The 25301-nt window shown below is 40.2% G+C and overlaps 2 protein-coding genes across 2 annotated transcripts in view; one reads left to right on the top strand and one right to left on the bottom strand.

Moving 5' to 3' along the window:
• Window positions 1-11567: 11567 nt before the first annotated feature.
• On the bottom strand, window positions 11568-15863 carry LOC118234468 (chorion-specific transcription factor GCMb-like). Its single transcript, XM_035431012.1, has 5 exons — window positions 15409-15863; window positions 14740-14992; window positions 13564-13694; window positions 13025-13150; window positions 11568-12925 (listed from the first exon to the last, which is right to left on the bottom strand). Exons 1-5 carry the CDS (start codon window positions 15502-15504, stop codon window positions 12005-12007), a joined length of 1527 nt encoding a protein of 508 aa, XP_035286903.1. The 5' UTR covers window positions 15505-15863; the 3' UTR covers window positions 11568-12004.
• Window positions 15864-22251: 6388 nt separating this feature from the next.
• Window positions 22252-25301, top strand: part of LOC118233743 (guanine nucleotide-binding protein G(olf) subunit alpha) — a 58445-nt gene continuing 55395 nt past the window's right edge. Inside the window, exon 1 of the mRNA XM_035429642.1 lies at window positions 22252-22953. Within this exon, the coding sequence (XP_035285533.1) occupies window positions 22476-22953 (478 nt within the window). The 5' untranslated portion in view covers window positions 22252-22475. The remainder of the gene's footprint in view (window positions 22954-25301) is intronic.

The following is a 25301-nucleotide window of genomic DNA, read 5'->3' as shown; positions in this document are numbered from 1 at the left end:
TATCTCTCTTTTATGTAATTATTTACAATATAGCACATTAAGCATGATCTAAACATGGGATGTTTATTCTGCATGGCATGCGATGGTATTTCTCAGATAATTTGGCTTAAGAGGATAAAAACATCCCTGTAACCATGAAAACCACCTAATTAAGAAAAATTAGCAGCTTGGAAAAATTCTGGAATTGCGTTAGAATCACATTAGAATCTGTGGTGTGGGGATGGCTGGTTTAAGCAGCCATCCCCACACCACAGAATCCTTTAAAGCTTGTCAGCTTGGGTCTCACTAAAAGCAGGAAGGTATGTGCCTCAGTTTGCTTGTGCTGGTGTCTTCCTGTTAATCTCTAAATAACAAAAAATCTAATCACAGTCAGATGAAAGACAAAAAAGAGGTGAGGAAGGGGGTATATCTGTCGTTTAACGGACATTCCTGCTGCAACAAATCCTGCTCCCTTTGAGAAATGGGTGTTCTTGCCAGCAGTGCATGACTGAGCAGTGCTGAAGCTATGCTATCTGTTCCTCACTTCTCCCTGAGTCTCATGTGAGAATCGCTCTCTGGGGCATGAGCGTTAGCGCGCGAACCCGTTAACCGCCTCTATGTATCATCAGTGCCTGCTGATTGGAAGGAGGCACAGCAGCTTTTGTTCCCCTAATGTAACGCTGGCCTCTGTCAGCACCCAGCCTCCTGATCCCATCTCCCTCACCCACTGCCGAGCCTGAGCAGCATTGCTTACATGCTTTCTGCACTTAGGAGAAAAAGTTTGAGTAATATGATAGTTTGTCTCTTCCTTAAATAGAGCCAGACTTAATTCATTCTTAGCATATCATTTCTTTCCTCCATTTTTCATTTCTCAGCATTTTGAGGAAGGCTGAAACTTCATTTTTCTATTTAAGGTTTGCAATTTTATGTCCTATATGTTATTAATCAAGGACTTGCTTTTTTAAAAAAAAGTGTTACTCTTATTTCCTTAAATGCCATTACTGAGTCTTTGCACAGTGGATTGATAGCAATCAGTACTGAACTGCACTGTATCTGAGTCAAGAGGTGTAATCGATGATATGAATGTTAATGAAATATATTTTCTCAAATCAGCATAATGAGCTCATATGAGCATTATATGTAATAATAAATCTATGAAAAGGAATTGTAGACAAAAATAATGGCTATTCAGAGTAATCCATCATTCAGGAGAAATGTCAAGCTTCATTTTGATTGCCTTTGTGTTCATAAACCATTAAAGGTTGGGGGAACCCTGTGAAATGCATGGGTTACATTTCATGCGGGCATTCTTTCCTGAACAAGGCGCTGGATATTTCAGCTGTACTATCAAACCTTACATATCAGGGCCCCACACACAGAATACACTGAGATAACCTGGCACCTGTATTCAAACATTGCACTGTGTTCTCTGTTGCACTTAGTAATAATTCAGGTATTAAAGTAATACAAAGTGTTCATACTTACATTAGAATGTCATATCCTGTTCATTACAAGTACCAGATTTTTTTGATTACACACAAACAATTGCAGGTAAGAGAAGCAATACGTGCCACATGCTTACCTTCTACAACTGAGCATAAGACATTGTAATTCAGTAAAGGTATCTTGCTGAAGAATGTTGAAGAATGTCTCTTCAATTCTGCATGAACTTAGCAAACAACAAGACAAACTGTATGGAAGTTATTTTTACAGATAACTATATAAATGTCCATTCATAATACTCATAAAATATACAATGGTGCCACCTGGTGAACAATAAAAGATACTGCAAGTACCTGGAGACCAGTACTTGCGGATGCTGATCATTTTCTTTGATGATCAACAAGGAAACAGATAAAAATTATCATGTCCAATAAGGAGAGAAAGGAGAGCTAAGGTGGTAAAAGCCTAATCTGAGTGGCTCACAAACGAATCATTTTACATGTAATGCTTAAGCATGCCTCAGAAGACACACAGCCACGACTTAAAGGGTAAAACTTAGCCCAGCAATAAGAAGGATAAAAACCTTCACCACACCAGTAAACTCAAGAGGGAAAGCACTCACCTGACAAGACATCACTGGAGTAAAACCAGGGGGTTCTCCTACCATATAAATGGTAAAAGGAAAGTTTGCTGTTATGTAGAGATTTTTTAGTCCCTTTCCCTGATTCTCTGTAGGAATTCTCAGATCATTCAGATGGATCCTCCACAAAATACATGGCATTACTCTGACTGAAGAAAGGTCCAAGGATTTTTTGACTGTCTACAGGAAGAAACTTAAGATTGTAACAGCACTAAAGAACAAATGGAGCATACAGTGACGATCAGTGAGCAAGGTCACATTCAGATCACAGTAGCTCATACAAAACAAACAATAAAACCACATCCCCTGGAAAGCCTCAGGCACTTGTTTCCTAAACAAGAGACAAATATGTCCCTGAGCCAGTATGTTTGAATGGTTTCTCCCCAGTGTGTGAAACTGATCTATTGCACTCTCTGACACACAAACACACAGATGGACTCATTTTCTGTTAAATTGTAAATATTTCTTCTAATGGGCAGCTAAACATTTTCAGTAGTTCCATGTACAAATATGATTCAACTTGTTCACCTGATTAGATTAAAGCTTGGAATAAATGTGAAAAAGTCTAAATAAATATACTAAGCTACTGTGGCACAAATCTGGATGAATTAAACACATTTTGTATGTCCAACCTTTGAACAGGTTTGGTTTTTTTCATAAATCCACCTGACTAACCTTTTAGAATTAACAGCAAGTTGGAAATATGCCTGGTCCGTGTAACATAATTATTTAATTCTATGTGACGTTTTGTGACTTTTCCATACAATACCTTTTAAAGCATTAAAAAAAATCTTTTAACAAGATTCCCCCATTTTTCTCTCTTTCTTTTGAACTAATTTGGAGCAGACATCTGTGCCTGTGAGGTCACCAGCACACGTGTGTGCTATCAGCACTGCAGCTGAGGATAGGTGCGTTTGTCACCTCTGCTGACTACAACACCCAGGAGCCCTGCAATCCTGGGAAACTGAGCTTGGCTTTATCTCAGAGCTGTATCAATTGAGGGGAATCCTATGTTTGTTAAACAAACTACAGCCTGATTGTAATACTTAAATTAAAACATACCCACAATTAATGATTTTGTGTTTAGAGTATGCTAGGATGACAAATTCCACAAATTACCCCTCGGCACTATTGAAACTTACCTATTGATCCATTTGGTAACCCCATTGAGAGAGAAATGCAGACATCAAACTGGAAAATCCCTATAATGATTTAGGTTCTTCTCATGCCTGTGGATTAAGCATTTGATCCCTTATACTGGCAATAAATCACATGATTTAGCCAATAACACCATCACAAGGGTGGTGCCTTCCTTTCCAAAAGCACATGGACATGCTTGTGGTTTGTTACCGGGGGAGAAGGTGGACAGGCCCCTGGTGTAATTTGTTACCCGAGGAGAGGATGTAAAGGTCCTTGGTGTGTGTTTTTTATCTGGGGAGAAGGTTTTTACCTGTTGGTCCCAGGGGCCTATATCACAAAGCAGGGTCACCGGGTTAGCGGGATAACTGCTCTGAGTAAAACCAGGAACTTCTATTTTTACTTCAGTCCATGTTCCATATTTTGGAGGGTTTTGGGTTTTACTGAGGCTAACTCAGTAATCCTGCTTTGTAATACAGGCCCCTAATAGGTGATATCTGATTGCTTCTGATCCTGGCCTTTTCTCCTCGTCTCCTGAGTTGTGCTCAGAGATTTCAGGCAGGCAAGTAGAGCCAAGGTGTGCCCCTGCAGTCTAGTGCTAATCAGCATGCAATCTGAACAAAGTACTTTCTCCTGTGTTTATCCCTTCTTTGCCCTTTTCGCTTCCTTCTTTCTCTGAAGACAGAGAATTTTGAAGGTAAAAAAAATGCCTTTAAATAAATTAGTCTGCCTTAGATACAAGTCAACTCATGTTTAAATTACATAAACCATCTCTCCCAAACAATAAATACATAAATACATAAATAAAATAAAACAGAAAGTCAAGAAGGAAGACACAGTCTATCATCTTGAACTGTACATAGCAAATTACATGTGCATGAAATAAGCAAAAAAACATCCAGGTTGCTAATCAGGCTATAGTGAGCAAGTTCAATCCTGAGTCTAGCTACCAGCATCTGTGTCATTGTCATAACACTGATGCTATACTCTGAATGCAGTTCTTTCTTGTTTTACAAATGGCCAGTCCTTACAGGAAATTCAACAAAACATGAACACACTTCTTCCTTACTTAATACTGAAATGGGCTGAAAATGAACATCCATACATCATCCATTATCTATACCCGCTTATCCTGCTCAGGGTTGTGGGGGTGCTGGAGCCTATCCCAGGACCTTCTTGCTTTCAAGGGAAAACATCTTTCCCAACCCTTGACACCCTAACCTTGGGCACTCAATAAATATGATAGAGATTATGTTGCATAACAGAAAGGACACTCCTCTCCAATATCAGGATCAAAATGCATGAAAAAATGGTAAGGTGATGGGAAACTGTACTCACACTCATCATCCCATTGGTCACACACAGAGAGAGAGAGAGAGAGAGAGAGAGAGAGAGAGAGACAGAGAGACAGAGAAAGAGAGAGAGTGCAATGCGGGATCCTCAGAGCAGGGCAGTTGGGAGGTTGCTCAGGATTGACTATGTCAGGAGGGATGAGGGTTCTGGGCTGTATTCAATATAAACATCACTTTGTTATCAACCTTGTGTTTTGTAAAAATGTTTTTTTTTTTTTTTTTTTTTTTCCAAATTATTCTCTTATGTAGATATTCACCGAAGCAATGAAGGTTAAGCACCGCACTGACACAATGACATCACAACAGGGAGCTGAACATATAGCCTTCTGGTTACTTATATAGTATTCTGGTCACCTTTATAGTCCCTTATCCTAATATAGGACTACATACCTTTTCAACGGAAAATACAAATTACTGCTGCTAACCTTAAGTGCATTGAACTCTTTGTTCCCAGAGTTCACTATGAATAATCTCAAGTTCATCCTACCTCAGAGATACTTGGAGATAGCAAGGTCTTGTGACGGCCACTTCGCAAGAAACCAGAACTTCCTGTTCCCGGGAGTTTCAATAAAATGAAGTCCTGCTAATGCGGTGAAGCTTGGCTTGTGTTCTCAACACAATGTGCATTATTAGTTCATTTGGGGAAAATGATGAAAGAACTTAAACACAAGTGATTAAAAATCTTAATTGAATAAGATACTGGCTGTAACGAAAACCGGCATACACAGGGATCCCCTAGGACTCAGTTTAAGAACCAGCGCTCTAATGTAACCAAGAGAACGAGCCGGTCGCTCTCGGCGCCGCTGCACGCTCGATCTGCACGCAGGCGCCTCTCCTGCCCTCGGGACCGGAGCCAGTCATAAATAGCAATGATTTGCTCATGCTGGTAGCTGTGATAAAGTATCTGTTTCTCTACTGTACGTCGCCTAAGCAGGTAGGAGAGATGCATCAGTGTGGAGATGACAAAGAATGCAGATGTAGTCCTATTCCCCCTCCTTACTTGTAAGACTGAGCATCCAGTTTGGTTTCTGTGGGCTTAAAGCCAAACTCCTGGAAGTAGCTGCTTATAAAGTGTCTTATCACATTTGAAAACGTGCCTTTATGATTTCCCTTTTGTCCCTGTATATAGGCCTACCGTATTTCTGTATCATTATTAATAGTTGCATGGTGTCTAATTGTTCAAGTGAATTCAGTGACACACCTGCTATGTTCAGAGTTATACACATAGTTGTACACACCCAGGTATACACATTAAAATGGCAGCATAAAGTTTCAAAATTCAGAGGAATGGCGTTCTTCACAGTTTTGTATCCGGAGTCATATTTGCCATTCTAACAATGTTTAGACACAGCTGATAGATGGGTTTTAATGCGAACAAGGTGAAATCGTTTAAAATATCTGGGCCACTGAAAGAGTGGCATTCCCTCTGTGGCTCTGTCCTGGCTGACGTGCAGCTGCTGGGCGTGATTTATGGGGCGGTGGTGAGCAGAGGCTTTGAAGTGACCTCAGCTCCGATGTGACGGTCACGGGTCAGCGCCCATGTTTGGGAAGCTTTCGCCTGGTCGGGCAGCCAGTCACTGCTCCAGTCTCCGGAGAATTCCACGGGGGTGCCCCTCCCCGGCAGGGGGGGTACAGGTGTAACCTGAGTCAGTCTTGATTTGGCAGCAGGGACAGGTCTTCACCACCCACCTCAGACCAGCGACTCTATACTATCATCACAATTTAAGCACAACATTCAAGCATCTAAGGTTTCACAGTGTGGTAAAAAAAAAATTATTTGGTGCCCTTCTTGCATTTATTTGTATTGTTTTGTGAGACAGACCCTTTATCGGTGACAACTTTCATACCACTGATCTCATCCACATAACTCAGGTGAAGGTGAAGATGAAGATGCGAACGGGTGGAGATCTGGACGTGCTAATGTTTGTGCATTAGCCGATGAGTGTTGCTGATAGCACTCACATCCTGGCACTGATCAGTTCTTGCACAAGCTGAGTTATAACAGATCATCACTGGGCATCGTGCCCCTCTGAATCACAATAACTATATATTCTATTGAGTTGAAACCTATACTTTTATTATTATAAATCAAAATGTAATAAATTAAATATATATATTTTCACAGCAAAATATTTCTGTCATCAAAATCACTACTGTCAAAAAATGAAAATACTTAAAACTTTTAAAAAATTTTTGTTCCTTTGTTCTGTTTGTGGTACATGAATGAATGAATGAATGAATGAATCAATCAATCAATCAATCAATCAATCAATCAATTAATCAATGAGCAAATTCAACATCAGACCAATAGAATGTTTGGTCCAGTGACCAGCAAACAAGTTGCTTTTGAGAAAGTGCTATTGGACACTTCATCTGTGCCCTTCAGTAGAATCCTCTCTGTGGGTGCCCGCACTGAATTAATTTTCTAAGGTACATGTGCGTGTAGAGAGGCCTCCTTCACGTAGCCACGGGTCCAATGCAAAACATTTTTACCTCGATCCTCTTGTTTTTTTTAAAGAAATGTCCCGAGGAATGTCCGTTAGCGCTTTGCCTTGCTGCGCAGACACAACACTGCTTTGCTCTTTCTGTGAACCAGGAAGCTGTGCTGGAGATGGCTGAAAGAAAGGCTAAGAGCCAGGTAAGGTACAAAAATGACCTCAGCACACTCCAGCACACCTGCCTTCCTTCTCATGTTACGCAAAGCGTGTTCAGACTTTGGAGTGGCTGTTCTCACCCGCTGACTGACCTGGGATCAGCTCGCTCTCGCGGTGGGTCCTGCAGGACTCAACACCTCTCCCCAAGGGGGGACCCCTAAAATCACACGGCCCTCCTAATCCAGTTACAGTTTTTGGGATTTCACAAGGGGCTTACTGATACCACCGCCTTACAGGCCCATCAGCATCCTTCTCCTCAGCGCAACAAATCACTATCTTAAGAAAAAGATTAACCTTTGCTGGAGGTCATTTCTGTCCATTTAGTGTGAGAACAAGCTCATTTTAATTACACGCCACCCCTTACTGGATTTCAATCTCTGACATCAGATTTCATCTCAATAATAGCCTTGTAAGTGCACCTTTAAATTGATTGAGTGATAATTTAATAAATCTCTACAAATATTTGATAAGCAGGGTCTCTGATTTAGGCATACTATTTCATATTCACCTTTCTTCTCCTAACTATTGCAATCTGAAATATTTTGTGCAAATTCTTCTGTTGTTTTAATTACAAAAATGAATGTATATTTGTTGTACCATGCTAAAAGTTTTATCTGTATGAATGATCTTATGTGTCTAACATTATAATTTAAGTCTGTGTTTAACACGTTGCTTTCTGTATCCTCAAGTTAAAACCTCTGAACTCGTGTCATGAGTGATACCTTTCCACGGCATCCTCTAACGATACTGGAGGACTTTCATGGGTCAAAGGAGCTGAATTATGTTGACTTCCTTGCTTCAGCGAGCAACGTTTTTCTTACAACAGCAAACGTGACAGGATATGTTCTGCCATTCATTTTCCTTTCTTTCTTTTGGTATTTGTGTTTCTCTAGATGGCTAGGTGCCCTTAAAGAGGCATGTAGTAGCTGTATCTTAATGATTTCATGCACTTTTTTGTATTTTAGTGAGTGGATTTATTCATCCTTTACAGATATAGTGATAACCATCTCCTAGCTACCGTGACTTTTTACAAGGCATATAAGTGAAGCAGGCCAGGGAGCAGGTCTTGATGGTCAGATAAGAGACTTTTCAAGAGTCTGTAAATTACAAAATCTCATTGCTTTTATGAACTGATGATCTCCACGCTACATATCTGTTTAACGTGGGCTTGAATAATCAAAAATGCAATCATTCAAAAGATTTTTTCTTGTTTTCAAAGTTAAAAAATAATGATTAAATGAACAAGTGTTTTAAAATAAAGACCCATTTATATGTTAGCTTTATAACAGCCATTAAATTGAGAAATAAATAATATCCTGCAATTCCCCTTTCAAACCTGTTTGAAATGTCTGCCATTCCATAGTACTCAGGTGAAATGTTGACTGAATCATTCTGCCAACGTTTCTTCTTGTTTACCATCTAATCCTCTAAGTGTTTTTATGACAGTATGATGTGAGGTCTTTCTGAACTGTAACAAAAATATTACATTGAGGTTTTTCCCCACAGGGCAGGCAGAGAAAAGATTAAACTGTCCTCCTGGCCTGCTGCTAATGGAAACATCTTGGCTGCATGACCCCAGAAACTTTTATGTAATGAGGAAGGTTCAACCTGGGGCCTCCCAGAGTACAGTAGCGGGTGCTGCGGGGCCTCCTACCATACAGTAGTTAATATTACAGGGGTCTCCCACTGTAGAGTAGATAATAGGCTATTGCACAGTTGATATTGTTAATATTGCACAGTTGATATAGCTGATACTGCAGGGCCTCCCACCATACAGTAGTTAACATTACAGAGGCCTCCCACAGTAGAGTAGAAAATAGGCTATTGCACTATTGTTAATATTGCAGTTGATATAGTTGACACTGCAAGGGCCTCCCACATTAGAGTAGTCGATGTACCCAGTACTAGATAGTTGTACCTAATAAAGTTCCCGATGTCTGCGTATGTGTGTGTGCGTGTGCATATGTGTGTGTGTGTGTGTGTGTGTGTATAACATAAAGCAAAGTTCCAGACTTTTCATGAAAAGACTCAAGAAGAACCATCATGTGGTTTCGTGGAAAAGCTTATGAAGCACACACACGCACACAAACATCAGTAAAAGTACACCCACATGAAGTACAACCAAAACTCGTACGGTTAAAGGAAAAGTACACAGACGGAAGCTCTTTCAAGTGAAATAAGGGTGCTTAGCTTTAAAACACAGCACCTTCCTGGTGTTCATAAACAAATCCTCTTCAAGAACCATGCGGATGATGAGGGCTGGGTGTGTACATCAGGGTGATAGAGGCTTAGGTTCATCCATCACACCACTATTGGTTACAAGCTATAATCAGGATAAAAACAAGAACAAATAAAATAAGAGGAAACTATTTTTTCATACGTCACATTTGTGTTCTTTCCGACTACAGTATGACTTGACTTTGGATCATAAGCATATCTATTGAGTTGACTTGCATGACGTTGGAAACAAGTGACCTGTTTAATTATGTAATGCAATGTTAGAAACAAACTGCACTGGCGTTAAATTGAGTCCTGCTTCATTCAGCCAAGCTTTTATTTATCCTTGGGTCTTGGTGTATCTGGCCTTTAGAGAGACAGTTAAAACGAGATTAGAATCATACATTTTCCCTGTCTTATTCATGAATAAAAAGGTCCGCATCTGTTCCCACATCGGGGGAATGTTCCATACCTAATGCACCGTTTGATCTGGGTTTATTTGGATCTTTCAGGTCAGCACAGCTCCCTTTCTGGTGCTTTATATCTTATCGCGAAGTAATCGGCGCGTGTTTTGCGCTGAACGCGGTACAGATAGAAAAACTTTAAAGAGGTGAAACCTAAGGCTGGTGCTCAGGGGTTCGGTGGCAGGCTGCCTTGTTATTCACAGTTCGTGATTTTTGCTTCTTCACATCTTCACAGATTGTGAGACTTAGGAGGGTAGTATAGGGGCTGTATGATCATAACAATGAAGACACCACCTGTGTTCGTCCGTCCCACCTTCCCTGGCATTGTAACGTCCGAGCGTTATTTCGATCATATTTCGATCAGCCTATTAAACTCTATAAATTACAGAAATATGCAAGAACAGTTGCGTAGACAAAACGGAGCACTAACTTTATTTTCTTCATCTTATTCTTTGAATCTCACTGGAGCATATTTTTATACGGCCAAGAACACAAAAACCATTAAAAAAAATAATTTAAAAAACAATAGCGGTAAATAATTGCAAATGTGTACCATATAACATATATGTATACACTGTCATATGTATACATACACAGAGCTGACGCCGGTGGTTGTAAATTGTGTACCTTTGTGGGTTTTTGCAACAGTTGCAGAGCCACAAAGCTAACCCATGGTATCATTCTCATATAGGCTACTGGAATATGTTGTTGTTGTTTTCATTTTTTTTATTTAAATAATGCACTTCAAATCATGCTTTTAAAGCGCAATTAAAAATATTTAAGAGAAAATGTAAAAATGCAGTCTTCTGACCATAATGTAGCCCGTTAAGCATTTTTGAACGACTTTGTGAGAAAGAAGTCTAAGATAAAGGTTAGATTCGAGGGCACGGTTTACAAATCCGTGTGCATGGATTCGTAATTCAAGGGCACGGTTTACAAATCCGTGGGCATTAATTCGTAATTCGAGGGCACGGATTATGAATCCGAGAGTACAGATTTACACACACATCTTTCTTTTCTCAGCTGACCCCAGGGGGGCTTCGTATATCGCTGCTGAAACGTCGCGTGAAAGAGAAACGGTGCCTTTGCCTGAGCAGTCGCTGAGGAAAGATTCTGTCAGCGGCGCGTTTTACCGGCCCGTTCAACGTTTGGACCTCCTAGTCATTATCCTCCCGAAGCATAAGCTCCAGAGACCGCACAAATGGAAAGCACTTTGCTGACAAATTCGGCATTAATTGTACGTAAGAACAAGGCAGTGCAATTCAAAGAAACCTTGGTGTCCTTCTGATACAGTTACATCCCCTCCATTTGGGAGAAAGGGCGGGGGGTTCTCTTTATTTGTAAGATGACTGATAATTGGACAAGCATGTTATCCAGCATATATACTGTCATGATATAAATCCTTCGCAATCTTCTCCCTGTATTTAAGGATGTAGGAATAGCTCATCTTGTAATTTTGGTTTGGAGTTAAGCAAATGTGTTGGCCATAATAAACATGACATGGTATAACGTTTGATTTTCTTATGACTTTTTGGTTCAAAACAACAAAAAAATGTCTTGTAATAGAACTGAAATAAATCACATACTTACAATGTAACATTACACTGTTTTCATATGAACTTTTGATTAAACAAGACTCTCCAAAAACTTGTGAACTTTTAAAAATGAATCTCACAAAATAAGCACTGAATAGTCTTAATAATTATCTCCTCAGTAAAATGAGCATGTGTCTGTGTATTGTGTACGCAGATTAATTTAGTAGAATGGCACACAAAATGGTAACATGAATTTTAAGTTTTTATGGCTTTTTAGAAAAACAGCAAAGGTGTTCATCCAAAATCCTTTACACAATTTAAGCATATAAATAAGATAAATTTACACTATGCATTGGCAAACTCTGGGCCAAATGTCAATGACTTTTCCTTTTGTTTGAGTCTGGAAATTAGCCCAGAAACAGGCCTACAGTATTTTTTCCTTTGTACACTTTTTCAATAAATATCTGCAACCACTTAATATACAACTCGCAGTAATGAAAGGAATGACTGGCCTTTTTTCCTTTTGGTAAAAATTTGTTGAAATACAACTCTTGTGGACTCTGCAGCTTTAGGTGAAAAAATATCAGTACTCTCCACCATCGTATTTAAAGGAGTGCAGCATGCGTTCTGGGTAGCTGTAGGACGAATAACTCCTGCACCGATAGGCCTCCAGGCTCTCCGCCCTCTCCAGCTTGGCAGCCAGTGATTCCTGCTCATACGGGATGGCGGATTTGATGACTCCAGAGTCCTCAGAAATTTTCAGGTCGGGGTAGGAAGGAGGCGAGTCAGCTTCTTGCAGCGAGTCACAGCTGGTGGCGCTTTTGACGTCGTAGAAGTTGTCGCCGTACTTGACGGCGGCGGGATTGCAGGGCTGGTAGGAGACCTTGGTGGTGGTAGTGATGACTGTCTGCAGGGGGCCTGTGGCGGTCGGAGAGGCAGTAGGCCCTGAAGCACCCCCGGGGTACCTGTACAGGTACTCGCTGTTGTAGTAAGGGTGGTTGGACCCTGAGGGAGTCTGGACATAATCCCCCCGGTCCCCGTGCCCCACCCTACCCAAGGCCGTCTTCCAGCCCTGGTGTTTTCCAGGGGGGGCGTAGCCACAGTCATGAGCGCTCAGGGGGGCAGCCCCATGCTGGGATGGGGGCAGCCCAGCCCCAGCTTTACTGGAATCCCCCTCCCCCATGGGGGCGCTGCAGGGCTCCTTGCAGAGCGACGCGTAGGAGCCTGAACCCAAGTAGCTGGGCATGGTGAAGTCATAGCCGTACGGCGGGCGTGGCACGTACAGCCGGTGGCTGGTGCTGTTCTGCAGGGGAGAGACAGGCTCTGTGGCGACAGCAGCGGGGTCGTAGCTGAACCTGTATGGATCCGGGTTCGGGAAGGGCGGGTAGGGCTGAGCCTGCAGGGGGAAGCTGTGCTCCACTAGGCTGAAGCGGTCTGGGCCGTCCGCATAGGACAGGTGCTGCAGGCTCGGGAAGGGGACGCCCGGATCGTGGATCCTCCCCACCTTCAAAACAGTTAGAAAAACACTTTTTACGATGGTGCTCTGACCTCGTACAGACACAACCTTATTTGGAAGTGCTGCGTAATGTTTTATGTTAGCTACCTCTGATTCCAGGAGCCTCTTTTTATGATTGAACTGTGGGGAGGACATCCTCCTTTTCAGTGTAGTTCTCCTGGTCTCAGTCTCAGATTTGCTTTCTGGCCTGGGGTGGTCATGCACTCCTTTAGCCTGAGCCACAGCAGGGAATTCACAAAGTACAGCATTCAAAGCCAGTCTCCACAGAATGTATTCAAACCCATACAGCAGTGTGTTCAGTAACCCCTGCTTTACAGCCAGGGGTGCACAGTGGATAAACATGGCTAACAATGCAATGTATTGATAATATATACCCATAATGTATTAAGGTGGGGATTATTGGGCACAAGACAGCCATTTTAGGACACCTTGAGACTAGAAACTTGGGGAACCTCTGGACCCACAATGCCATTAATCCAAGTGAATTTGTAGTGGATCTCCACCTTGCCTTGTGCAACAGATTCAGAGCTGCAATACCAGGAGGGTTCATAGAACCACAGTTTTAATATCTAAATTGAAATATTAAAACCAAGCATTTTCCTATCCTGGTAACAGATATTTCATACCTGAAAAAACACAGCCTTTTCCTCTAACCTCCAGAAGTTTGTGACAGGGTAGCCACTGTGTCCCCTGCAGGGCATGAGCTCCAGAGGCGAGTCACAGCTGGGGCAGACCTTCTCTGCAAATGATATAATGGCTTTCAATCTTAATGTGCAATTCCATACAACAACAGTGTACTTAACAATATGAGTGTAAATTTGCCAGTACTCCTTCAAACATAAAAAAGGAGGAAAGCAACTTCTGTGCTGAAATGAAACTAGTTGTTAAACTGTTTAAACTTCCCAAGCCATTATTCTCGGTGCATGCACATTTCTGAGTGAAAATCTTCAGGCACAGCAACTTTGCAACAAATGCAATATACATTATCATAACTGTGCATATAAATATCTAAAAATATATGAAACAAAATTCTGTTTTATTATTATTATTATTATTATTATTATTATTATTATTATTATTATATATGTATTTTGCTGATAAATCATGAAACATTGTTTTTGGTTTATCATTATCATTCAGATTTTATATTACAATGATAACAATAAATTTTAAAATTACATGATCAGACCTGTTCACAATTCAATTGGAACCTTATTAAAATATTTAAAAATATTTATTAAAATATTTTGAAATCTTTTTATACTGTTCAAACAAATTTGGGGCAATATTACTGTATGGCATAGTAATTTGGAAAAGATTGTTTTCATTTGATTATTTAGCTTTAGCATGGTATAGCTTGTCATGAAACAAATGATTACTGAACACCATATGCATTTTTCCTTTGGAAAAAGTTGCATTTTTTTTTCAAATTCCTTCAAAATACTTAGCTATCAGAAGAAACGGGTTATTTTAACTTTTGGAGAATAAGGTTTTGTAGTTTCAAAGCATTGATAGCCTGTCATCTTATTCTTATTTTTATTTGCAGGCTTTTTGATAACTGCCATTTAGACATCATCCCCTCCTGACGCGGGATAATGACACTAAATTATGCCTAAATTCACAAGAAACTGGAATTCAGTTAATGGTATCAGTATTTCAAAAAACAAAAGTCCTATGAGATGTCCAGCTATGGGACAAATTTGCACTCTGATGGTGGTATGGGTATGTACGATGTAATCAGACGGTCTTATACTGATTAATATGAATATGAGTAACGGATAAAATATATTGCCAATGCTTACTCTGTTGCTTTTGGCGTGCTTTGTCGCAAATAGCTGGTCTGAGCTGTATTTTGCTGCCGTCGGCGAGCGTGCAGTTCCTGCCACAGACGACAACACCAAGGCACGACTTCTTGAGAATCTGGTAGTTGTGGTTGTTCGTGTTCCGCATCGCCCAACCGCTGAGGTGTCTCTGTGCGTTCTTGTCCTCACTGTTGTATATGAACCGAACATAACCGTCCGTCCATTCCTGGAATGTGTCGTACTGTTTGATATCCTGTCAAAGATAGAATTCCTGTAAACTTATTACATTTATTGGACACAGTTTTTCAATTAAATGATGGTATTAAAAGTATCGCTTGTTGTATAAACGATTGCGTGTTTAAAGTCGACTCATTATTAGGTAAATATAAATGAAATGATTAGACTCCACCAAATAAACTAAGTGTAACGAAACGAAACCCAGCGGTATAAAAATGCAACCCAATGTTGCGTATTAATGCGTCAACTTATTTCACCTGTCATCTTATCGCTTGTGTGTATGTGTTTAAAGGAAGGCACTACATGAATAAATTCATTTCAATACATAAAATGTATTACAGCCTATGCTACAGGTCAAACATGTTATTAAATCATAGCCTGCATATTTAGTTTTGATGGTCAGGTTTTTTGGGGAAAAATTAAATCGCTTACCCGGGGCAGCTTTGGATCGTTGATATCCCAGGTTAACTTCATCCCAAAGGAACAGACACAATCAGAGTCGTCAAATGAATCGGCTGACTTTGACATGTTGAAAAACTTACACGAAGAAGGACGCAGCAATTACGCGTTACTGAGTCGGCCTAACAGATCATTAATGTTGGGAAGGAAAACTACCAGCCTTATGCGCGGAGGGTGCGTAGAGAATAAACTATTGGAAAACCGGTGTGCTGAACGCGAGATTTGTGATCTATAGGCTAATTCGTGTAAGAAAAACAATAACTGCCTACGATAACTCAAATAACAGTGTTAAATTTGTATTCTAAATTTGAAATGGGAAAACGATCCCAACTATGCGCTTCCAACTATTTTCTTATTTGTCCGAAATAAATCCAGGTTTCAGGTACGTCCCTGTGACGCACTGAGTGCGCTCCTTGGGGCCACGGAGCATGTAATAGCTGCAGGTAAGGACTCGTATGTTTATGTTAAACAGGAGGGTGGATTTGTAGTCGGTCTTATGCTAAAGTCAAGCACCTTACAATTGCATTCACCCGATCCGTAACTCTGACACCCTTCAACCGCAACTCAATGTTTCCAAAAGGTTGTATTCCAAGATCGTGCAAGTGAACAGAAATATAAAAATAATTTAGACGTGTCTTTAGACGTGGCTGTAAGTCATGGTGTGTCGCTCAACTTAAATTATTTTATTTAAGAAATTAGCAAAAGCAGTCAAAATGTTATGGTTGTATGGTTCTTCTTAGTAGTCCATGAGAAATGTTAGTAAAGCAAGCCTTCACGAGGCTTAAAAAAATCTGAATAAATCTATCAGAAACATAGCCAAAACATTGGGTGTGTCAAAATCAACGGAAACATTTTTAAGAAGCAGAGCATACTGGTGAGCTCAGCAATAGAAAACTATCTGATAGACCTTGGAGGACCACTGTATTGGATGACCAAAGAATACTTTCAATTATGAATGAAAAACCATTTTTCTTTTCTTTCTTTTTTTTCTTTTTCATTTTTCAACTGTCGAACAGATCAAGATCACCCCAGGATATGTCAAAGAATAATATAAAGAGAAGACTACACCAGCATGACCTCAGAGAGTTCACCAAAACCACTGCCAAGCCTCAAGAACAGAACGACCAGGTTAGAGTTCGCAACAACAAAAAAAGGACATGTAAGAAATGTATAGTTCTGGAACAATATCTTGTGGACAGATGAGACATGCATTAACATGTAAGAAAGCCATTGAAAGAGGAAAGTACGGAGAAAGAAAGGACATGCTCAGGATCCAAAGCACCTCCCTAATCTCTGAATCATGGTGGAGGTAGTGTTATGTTGATCATGTATGGCTACCACTGGAACTGGCTCACTTGTCTTCATTGATGATATGCCTGCTGAGGCAACAGGATGAATTCTAAGATGTTCTTGGAATGTTCTTAACTGGCCAGGTCAATCACCCAATATGAATCCAACTGAATATGCATTTCACTTGGTGAAGATAAGACAGAAGGCAAAAATCCCCCAAACAAACAAGAACTGAAGATGTATGTGGTAGCCTACTGGCAAAGCATCACCATGGAAGATACCCTGTGCCTAGTGATGCAGGCAGTCATTAAATGTAAAGGATTTGCAACCAAATGCTAAATATGGCCACTTTATTTAAAATTATGTTCATTTGTTTAATTACTTTGGTCCCCCTAAAATGGGGTAACTAAGTTTAAAAAGGACAATTCGCCCAGTACGGATGTAAAATACCCACAAATTAAAGCACTTAAACCTCGTGATAGTTGTTTAATTTCAAATCCAATATGTTGGAGTACAGACCAAAAACAACAAAAATTGTAGGCTACTGCACAGTATAATAGCCAGTGTTAATTTAACTTTTAACAGGTAACGTTTGATCCAACTCTGGGAGTTTAATTAACACTGGACGTTTACTGTGTGACGGGCTGCACTGTATGTAAATGGAACGTCTTTCACTTGGCTAATTTGAATGAAAAACAAACCGACCGTAGCCTATTCAAAATAAACACTATACGAAGAGTTAAACACTACACATTTCGCAATAACTCTCGGTTTATCCCGTTGAAACAGTATTTGAGTAGTTTAACGTAAACATCTTGTCCATTGTTTAAACGGTGAAAAGCTGTAGGTCTTGTGTTTATTTATTTATTTTGATAGTGCTCGATCATATTGATAGCCTATCTGATATTTCTTACGAACTCTTCCGAGAAACGCAGGAGATTAAGTTTTTTGCACTATTTACAGTATTTAGTAAGTCTTGTGCTCGCTGTGTGTGTACAATGGCAATGTGCCCTGCTATTTTGCTATAAAACGGGAACCAATGAACTTGATATGATTAACTCATAAAACGTCTGGAGGATACTATATATATATATATTTATATATATATATATATAATGAGGGGCCAAACAGGAAATATTTAATGAAGTCTGATATATATATATATATAATTAATAAATAAAAGCATCTTTAGTGGCAGTGCGAGCCCAACTTCCATCAGGGTGCGCTGTAAACAGGTGTGCGTCCTTAAATTCGTCAATGTAGCCTACAATGCACCAAACCACTAAAATTGAAAACAGATTTATGTGGCTGAGCAGACATTTATTTCTGAATGTATGCTATTTTGTGTGTATTAATTTGCATGGTATTGCGTATTCGAAACTGTTTTCTGTCAATAGGCCAGATCTTTACAGTACAGCACAACCCAAAATAATAAAGAAAGAAGGCTCTTCATCAAATAGTTGCGTCATTGTGTAACCTAGATGTGCTCACAGAAAACATCTAGATAATATCCTTGTCTGTAAACAAACAGTGACGCGCCTGCGAGAGCATTTTCATTTTAACACAAAGCTTACATTACGTAGCTCTAGCAGTTCGTGCGGTGATCGGGAAAGTAGTGGAAAAAACGACGTTGCAGTCATGTTACTCATGAAATCCCCCTGTTAATCAATGAGTTGCAATGTAGCAGGCTGCACGCAATAATCTATAAACGCTCAGAAAGCCTACATTGGAAATGATAATGATTAGGCCTATAGGTATAAATCAACCATATCTACCATTATTGGCTCTAAATAGAAATTTCACGTGGGGATCGACGAAAATACAGGTCATTACACGTTTATTAACGACACGTTTTATTAATATTTTCAGCGTATTTAATACATAAATATATCAGAGGTTCATAAATCGATTTGTTAGATTTATTATAGTGCTTGATTTAATAACTTTTCAACGAAGTTCCAAATTCGTTTTAAAGAAACAATGTAATTTTGAAGTATGCTTTAGAATCCACATATTTATATGAAATCTAAATATACATAAATGAATTGGGAGACATCTCCGTTAATCGGACACAATAGCCCACACTTATTCCCACCACGACGTTCTGTCACAATATGGGCGTATTATCGAGCCCTCATTGATGGAATAAAATAAATAAATAAAGTGTATTCTGTAGCCTACTGTCATGTGGAATATACATTTTAGAGTAATTGGATTATAATTAATTTAATTTATTTCGGTTATTTTGAAAGTTTTTCATAGCCCCAGGCCTTTCCATACTCAGATCAACTAACTGATTTAAAAGAATACAAACTGACAAGTAAAATAGATAATATCCAAACTTTTTGTGTGTTGACACCAGGTCACTGAAATAAAATCAAGGAGCAAAATCTGCATGAAATTAAGGCACTTAAGTAAAACATTATCCAAACAACTTAAACACGTGTTTTTAACAATATTACTTGATAAAGAGATTAAATTAAAAATAAATAAATAAAATAAAAAACCCCAGCATATTCAAACGTTCCGCATCAAGTTTGAAAACCTCTGCCATACACAAGGCAGTCTTGAAAATTATCTTTTACAATTGCACCATCTACTGTTTGAAAGAGAATAAAGCCAAAGGAAAGGTAAATCTTCATAGTACGTACAGATTCATATCGAATACATCCACAAGATGGCGATAAGTCACTTTTTACTTTCAATTTCCAACAGAATTTTTTGCAAATGGCTGTCATTTCAAATTCGCGTGGGGCTAGTATAACGCCCTTACTCACTTCCACACAAAAACACGATTTTGTGTCCATAACTTTTAAAAAATGCTCTTTTCACTTGAATGGCCAATAACAGCAGGCCATACTCTGACCACTTCTGTGGATCCATACTATCATGGTCCTTTCCAGGAACTGCCTCTTGGTTACTAATTAATGGAGCAACGAGAGACACACAGAGTTTTCAAATTGGTCAGATAAGGGGGTTGTCACGCTTGTTCCTTGTACTAATGAACAGACTGGCTCAACTGTTCTGATTCCCTGAAAATCACAACATGGACAAGACCTTGGTAACAGAGCGCCAGACAACCTTCTTCACCTAATTAGCAGAATGGAGGCGCATCCAAAGTCCAAATGGGTCAGAGGGCCAGACTTTATTCCGATGCTTGTGGCTTGAATCACAGTGATGTATAAACATAACCCCTGCACATGATACTGGTACGTTACACGGCCCTTAACCATGATCGCTTTCAGTGCTGAGTATCACACAAAGTAGCAGTATATACAATTAAAATTAAACAATATACCAATGAGTTATAAATATTTCTGATACTTTCTAGTATCAGGGGCAAAAAAAACCCGAATGCTCCTGTTCTTCAGTATAATTAGTTACATTTATTCAAATGTTTGCCAAGTTCACCTTGTGATCAATGCAGAACTTAATATAAACCAAATCACTGATGAGCTATTGCATCTCAGGCAACATGGAAGAAAATTACAAATTTATTAATCTCCAAGATTGAAATTCACTGAAAAGAAAAAATTGTGGTTCCAGGGTGGTCTGTCAGGAGATACATTTTAAATTTTCACCAGTCATTTGCAAACTTTCTTCACAAATTATAAACAATTCATGACACAGCTGAGATAGAACACAATCAATATCCTGCCTGAGTTCATTCACAATGCAGCCAGCCTATACCTATCAGCTGTTAAATTATACTTTATGTTGTAACAAAACAAAAAAATCAAGTCTTAAACCATATACTTCAGTCGGATATTCAGTGCATAGAGATAAATTAGTTTCCTGTGGATGGCTGACGATTGTGAAAATACCCATATTGTTGCCACATTCCCTCATTTTTGGATATATTGTATATTACAGTAAATAATACTTTATAATGCACATTACATTTTCACAAATTATTAAAATACATTCACTATGTGCTTTAATGTTCTATTTCCATGAATTAAAAAGAGCCACTCAAAATGCTTATGTTTTATTAAACTATTGCCTCAGGATGAGGCATGCCTTTACCCAGGAATATTCTGTTTATACATTTACATTATACATTGTTCATACATTTACATAGATCACTGCTGTGTAAACTATAGTACTTTGTTCATTGGTTTGTAACATCTCTGATTTCTTTTATTCAGTCTTAGGCTTTGCTCAGAGAGGTGTGTTTTGTGTGATGATGGTGATTTGATGATAACCACACCATTGATAGCTGGGGGACTTCGGTAAGCGCTCTTATCTTTATGGGCCCAAAGGTTGGTGCCATAAACATACCTTATGCAACCAGAGATTCCCTTCACGGACATTTTATCACTGCTGAATTCAAGTGGCATTAATTGAAAATACACAATTTCAGACACAAAGAGTGGCAGCGCTATCAGCGAGAGTGTAGGGAAGGCAAACACTCTTCTTTCACTACTTGCCCCCTCACCCCAGTCTCAACACTGCCACCGTCTAGCTGCCATTACCGCCAAAGAGATTTACTGGCGTTTGTTTCCCTGGGAATCAATAGGGCGTTACTGTACTGTACACTCCAACCTTAAGCTTCAGCTGCCAAAAAGGATTTTCTTTCTGCCTCATTTCCAAATAGGACTATCAATGTCTTGATTGTTTTACATTTCCTTTTGTTTATCTGAGTTATAAAAAGGGGGAATATTCTTTTTTTCCGATGAAAAAAGATTAACAATTAACCGAGAGTCCACTTAGTAGGCAACCATTGACACACAGTAAATCTGAAGATTCCAAAACTTCTTATCAGGCATCACGTGAAAAATAAGACGCAGACAGGCTCCGTGTAAATTGCCCCTTAATCTCTGTCCAGGTTTGCAACATGTGGAAGATGCTATGCAAAGCTATCGGACCTGTGCTGTAACAAGGCTTTACGACAGAACTGGCCAACGTAACATCCACACCCATGGACAGGATATCTCTCATATGATCCACGAGGATTTGCAGCTGGAATCGAAAAAGTTGACAATTAATCGTTCGCCCATGTAATCCACGTAAAAATGCCTTTGTCTTGAATATTCTCACAAAAGAACTGTACAAGTCTAAACTAAAACAGTAGCAAAACGTCGGGGAAGGTAGTCCAGTGGGGGAACAACGGGGTCTAAAACGACTATCTAGGAGATTAATAAAAAAATATTGCATAATAATAACAACTGTATTGGGTGGTTGGCGCGCAATACCAGCTACTGTATTTGCGCACAAAATAAGTAGTTGACGCCCACATTCATCACAAAATATGGATTTTAGCACAATAACGGCAAGTCATACATTCCCATGCGAAATGCAGCCGTGCTGCAATGTAATTGTTTTCACAATTGATTTACTAATTTAAATGCACCTGGGATCCATGATATTCTGCCGCCCTGTTTCCCTTGGGAAAATGGGGGAATATTTCTCTTCCGTGTCTTGTCAGTGAGTGCGGGTGTTTATTCTAGAGGTTGCTCTTTTGGATTATTTACGGTAAGGTGGACCAGCAATGTCCACTAAGCGATCAGGTGATCTACCAACCAACTACGGCACGCGAGACAACCGACTGGGGAAAATGCAAAATGGCAAGTAGCAAATGTGGGAGCGTAATTCGTTCACCTTTTCGACCCACATTTGGATTGAAATTCTATTTCTGGAGCTTCGTTGAGACGATGACGCGTTGAACCTGCCGCAGAGACAGTCTATATAGAGAATATTTTATTTTGCAATTTCATTCATTGAAATAACATAATCGAAAACATTGCAACATGGGGCTGTGTTATAGTCTACGTCCGCGTCTCTTTGGTGATCTAAGTGGGTCCATCTCCAATGCTACCTCGGATTCGGACCAGCCACCGGACTCATCTGTACCGTTGCGCGCTGGGGGCCTTCGCCACGAAGAGACTGGGGGATACAGCGAGACGGTGCCGCTCCGCGACGGTCAGATACGCCGCGGGGACACCAGCAAGACGTCCGCCGGGGAGGTCCGCCGTGGGGACACGAGCACCGACGGTGTGGTGATACAGAATGGGGGTGGCGGAGGAGGAAAGGGTGGGGGAACGGACCGCAACCGACGACTACAATTACTGCAGAGGCACAGCACCCAGAAACAGAAAAACTGGGATAAACTGCTAATGGAGGAAAAGGAGGCCGAGAGGGAGGCTAAGAAAGTCAGTAAGAACATTGACAGAGCGCTCAAGGAGCTGAAACGAGAGTACAAACAAACGCACCGGCTGCTTTTGCTGGGTAGGTGTGATAGCATTAGCTATCTTTCTGCATCTGTATGGTCATACAATTCTAATTATATGAACAGTGCAGATGTATTCGTTCGATATGTTTCCTTTAATTGTGTATCGTCTTTAGCAACAGGAAATATGATAACGTTAAGTTTCATTTGGGGTTTGTTGCGTTGGTTGTTTATTCTCCTTAACGCTGTGAATTAAATTATCGAGACTCCCTCTCTCCACCAGTCCACGTGAAAGGGTGTATCCTGCTGGCGGTAGAGTGAAGCAGTACCAGACTTGTCCGGTCGGATAGTTGTCAGGGTCGATGCGTCTTTTCAGTCAACTGGTATATTTTCTTAACACAAATTCTTAATGGGCCTGCAGGTTTTTTATTTCAATTTCTTTGGACAAACTAGGAGTGGACCACGTTATATTGCAGATACGCGCATAACCCGCGCAGTCTGTGTTAATGACATGCATCTTCAGTGTTGTCTAACTACTTACTGATGGGCCTTGAAATGAGTCTAACTGCTTGTCATTATCTCGCGATGAGACCAGTGATGAAAAGAACCGGTGAAACAAATATTACTCAACGATTCATCATGTCATGTCTCCTCAGGAATTTTAAGCAGTTAACACATCCTACGCACATTTCAGATTAAAAAACACTGTATATTATTTATTGGTGTGTGTGTGTATGTGTCTGCGCGCGTGCACGGGTTGTGTGAGTGAGTGCATGTGGGTGGTTGGATGTGTTGGGGGTGTAATGTGGTCCTCCTCACCTCAAAGACTAAACTGAATTATTTCAATCTGAAATCAGGAGGAAATGTCGATCTTTTGTGCACTGAGTAGAACACTGTCTGACAGTGGACTATTAGTGCATTTCCCAGGAGTGATGTCCAGTTACCCAGGATGTGGCTTGCTGTAAGAAGGTTGGCAATTCAATGCAGTTTCATCCCTGAGCAAAGAACTCAACAGCCCCCCCTCCCCCAAAAAAACATAACATGATGACATGAAAGATGTTGTGCATAAATTTAGTCTGACTAACCTGTGGGAGCGTAATACCTTTTGCAGTTGTAAGGTATAGTTCCCTCCTTACTCTTGTTTTTGGGAGGTTTTATGAAATGATGTGCATCCGGCTAACCTGTGCCGCATGAAAGCTCCTAATTACGGACTGATAGGGCTATTTACTGATGCCATTTATGTAGAGGATAAGCAGTCGCAGAAACTGATAGATTGGAAGTCTAATACGCGAAATGGAAAACATGAGTTTCAGCAGAACATTTTGACAAAAAGGGCACCCCCATCCTCCCCCCCCCCCCCCACACACACACACTCTCATTCACTCACTCACTTACTCATTTATCTCTTCAATAAACTGACTGCAGTTTCAGCAGGTGATGATAAATTGATTGGAGTTGATATGGTCTGAGATAATGAGATGGTGAAGGTTCTACAATATGAGCAGTTGGATCATGTTGACATGGACACTATGAACACAGTTGTGATTCTGGAACGCTCATGGTGAGCCTGCCCAACTGTCCTCCACCTGTTGCCCACCTATGTGCTGCAGTCAGGTCAACGCCCCCCCACCCCCCCATTTTAGCTTGTTTTTATTTGTTACATGTAGCACACCGCTGTTACATTATAAATGGTTTCATATTAGAATCTTCCACATAATGAACAACCATTGCAATCTTTATGGGCCATGAATAACAGAGACCCTTACATTTTACTCTGTGAATGGGGTTGGCAGTGAAGTCCAGGCTGCTTAAACTTGTAGATTGGGTACACTGGGGGGGGGGGGGGGGGGTGGCGGGGGATTTGCGTATTTGTGAATCTGTGGTAGAGCGAAGGAAAAGGGTTGTGGTGAAGGCAGGGGGATTTGTGAGTGTTAGGACCCATTCCTGGGAACTCAAATTCTACATTTCTTAGCATTTTAACCCTTTAAGTTGTAAGATTACAATGTGTGATTAGAATGTTCTTGACTGAACATTCTAATGATGATGCAACAATTGCTATTGGTCATTGAAAGCAATGGAGTTCTAGAACACTGACTTGGAATTTTGAAAATGCATTCCAAAAATAAGACTCTTCAAAGAGTTTAATTGCTGAAGTGATCTCTTAAGTGAGAACATGCTCACTGGGGCAAGGGGAAACTGAGGGCTGGGGAGGTTTGGGTTTTTGTGCCAAATGAGGGAAAAATAATAGAAATGCCAAGGTCTTCTGGCTTGCTTTGGTTTTATGCAAGAAAATTTAGCTCCCTCAAAGACTGAAAATGAGGGAAAACATCATATTAAAATGATGAAATTCGAATCCCTAAAATTTTCAGTTCTCTTAATTCGACTGGGTGTAAATGCTGATCAGTCG

Source organism: Anguilla anguilla, chromosome 8 (assembly GCF_013347855.1).
Source record: "Anguilla anguilla isolate fAngAng1 chromosome 8, fAngAng1.pri, whole genome shotgun sequence".
Classification (NCBI taxonomy): domain Eukaryota; kingdom Metazoa; phylum Chordata; class Actinopteri; order Anguilliformes; family Anguillidae; genus Anguilla; species Anguilla anguilla.
Note: the sequence above shows the minus strand (reverse complement) of the source record. Positions and strands in the feature narration are given on the sequence as shown.

Coding starts and splice junctions, on each gene's coding strand:
- LOC118234468 (XM_035431012.1), bottom strand. CDS start 15,504: ATGTCAAAGTCAGCCGATTCATTTGACGACTCTGATTGTGTCTGTTCC. Junction 14,993..15,408: donor ACGATCCAAAGCTGCCCCGG/GTAAGCGATTTA, acceptor TATCTTTGACAG/GATATCAAACAGTACGACAC. Junction 13,695..14,739: donor AGCACGCCAAAAGCAACAGA/GTAAGCATTGGC, acceptor TAAGATTGAAAG/CCATTATATCATTTGCAGAG.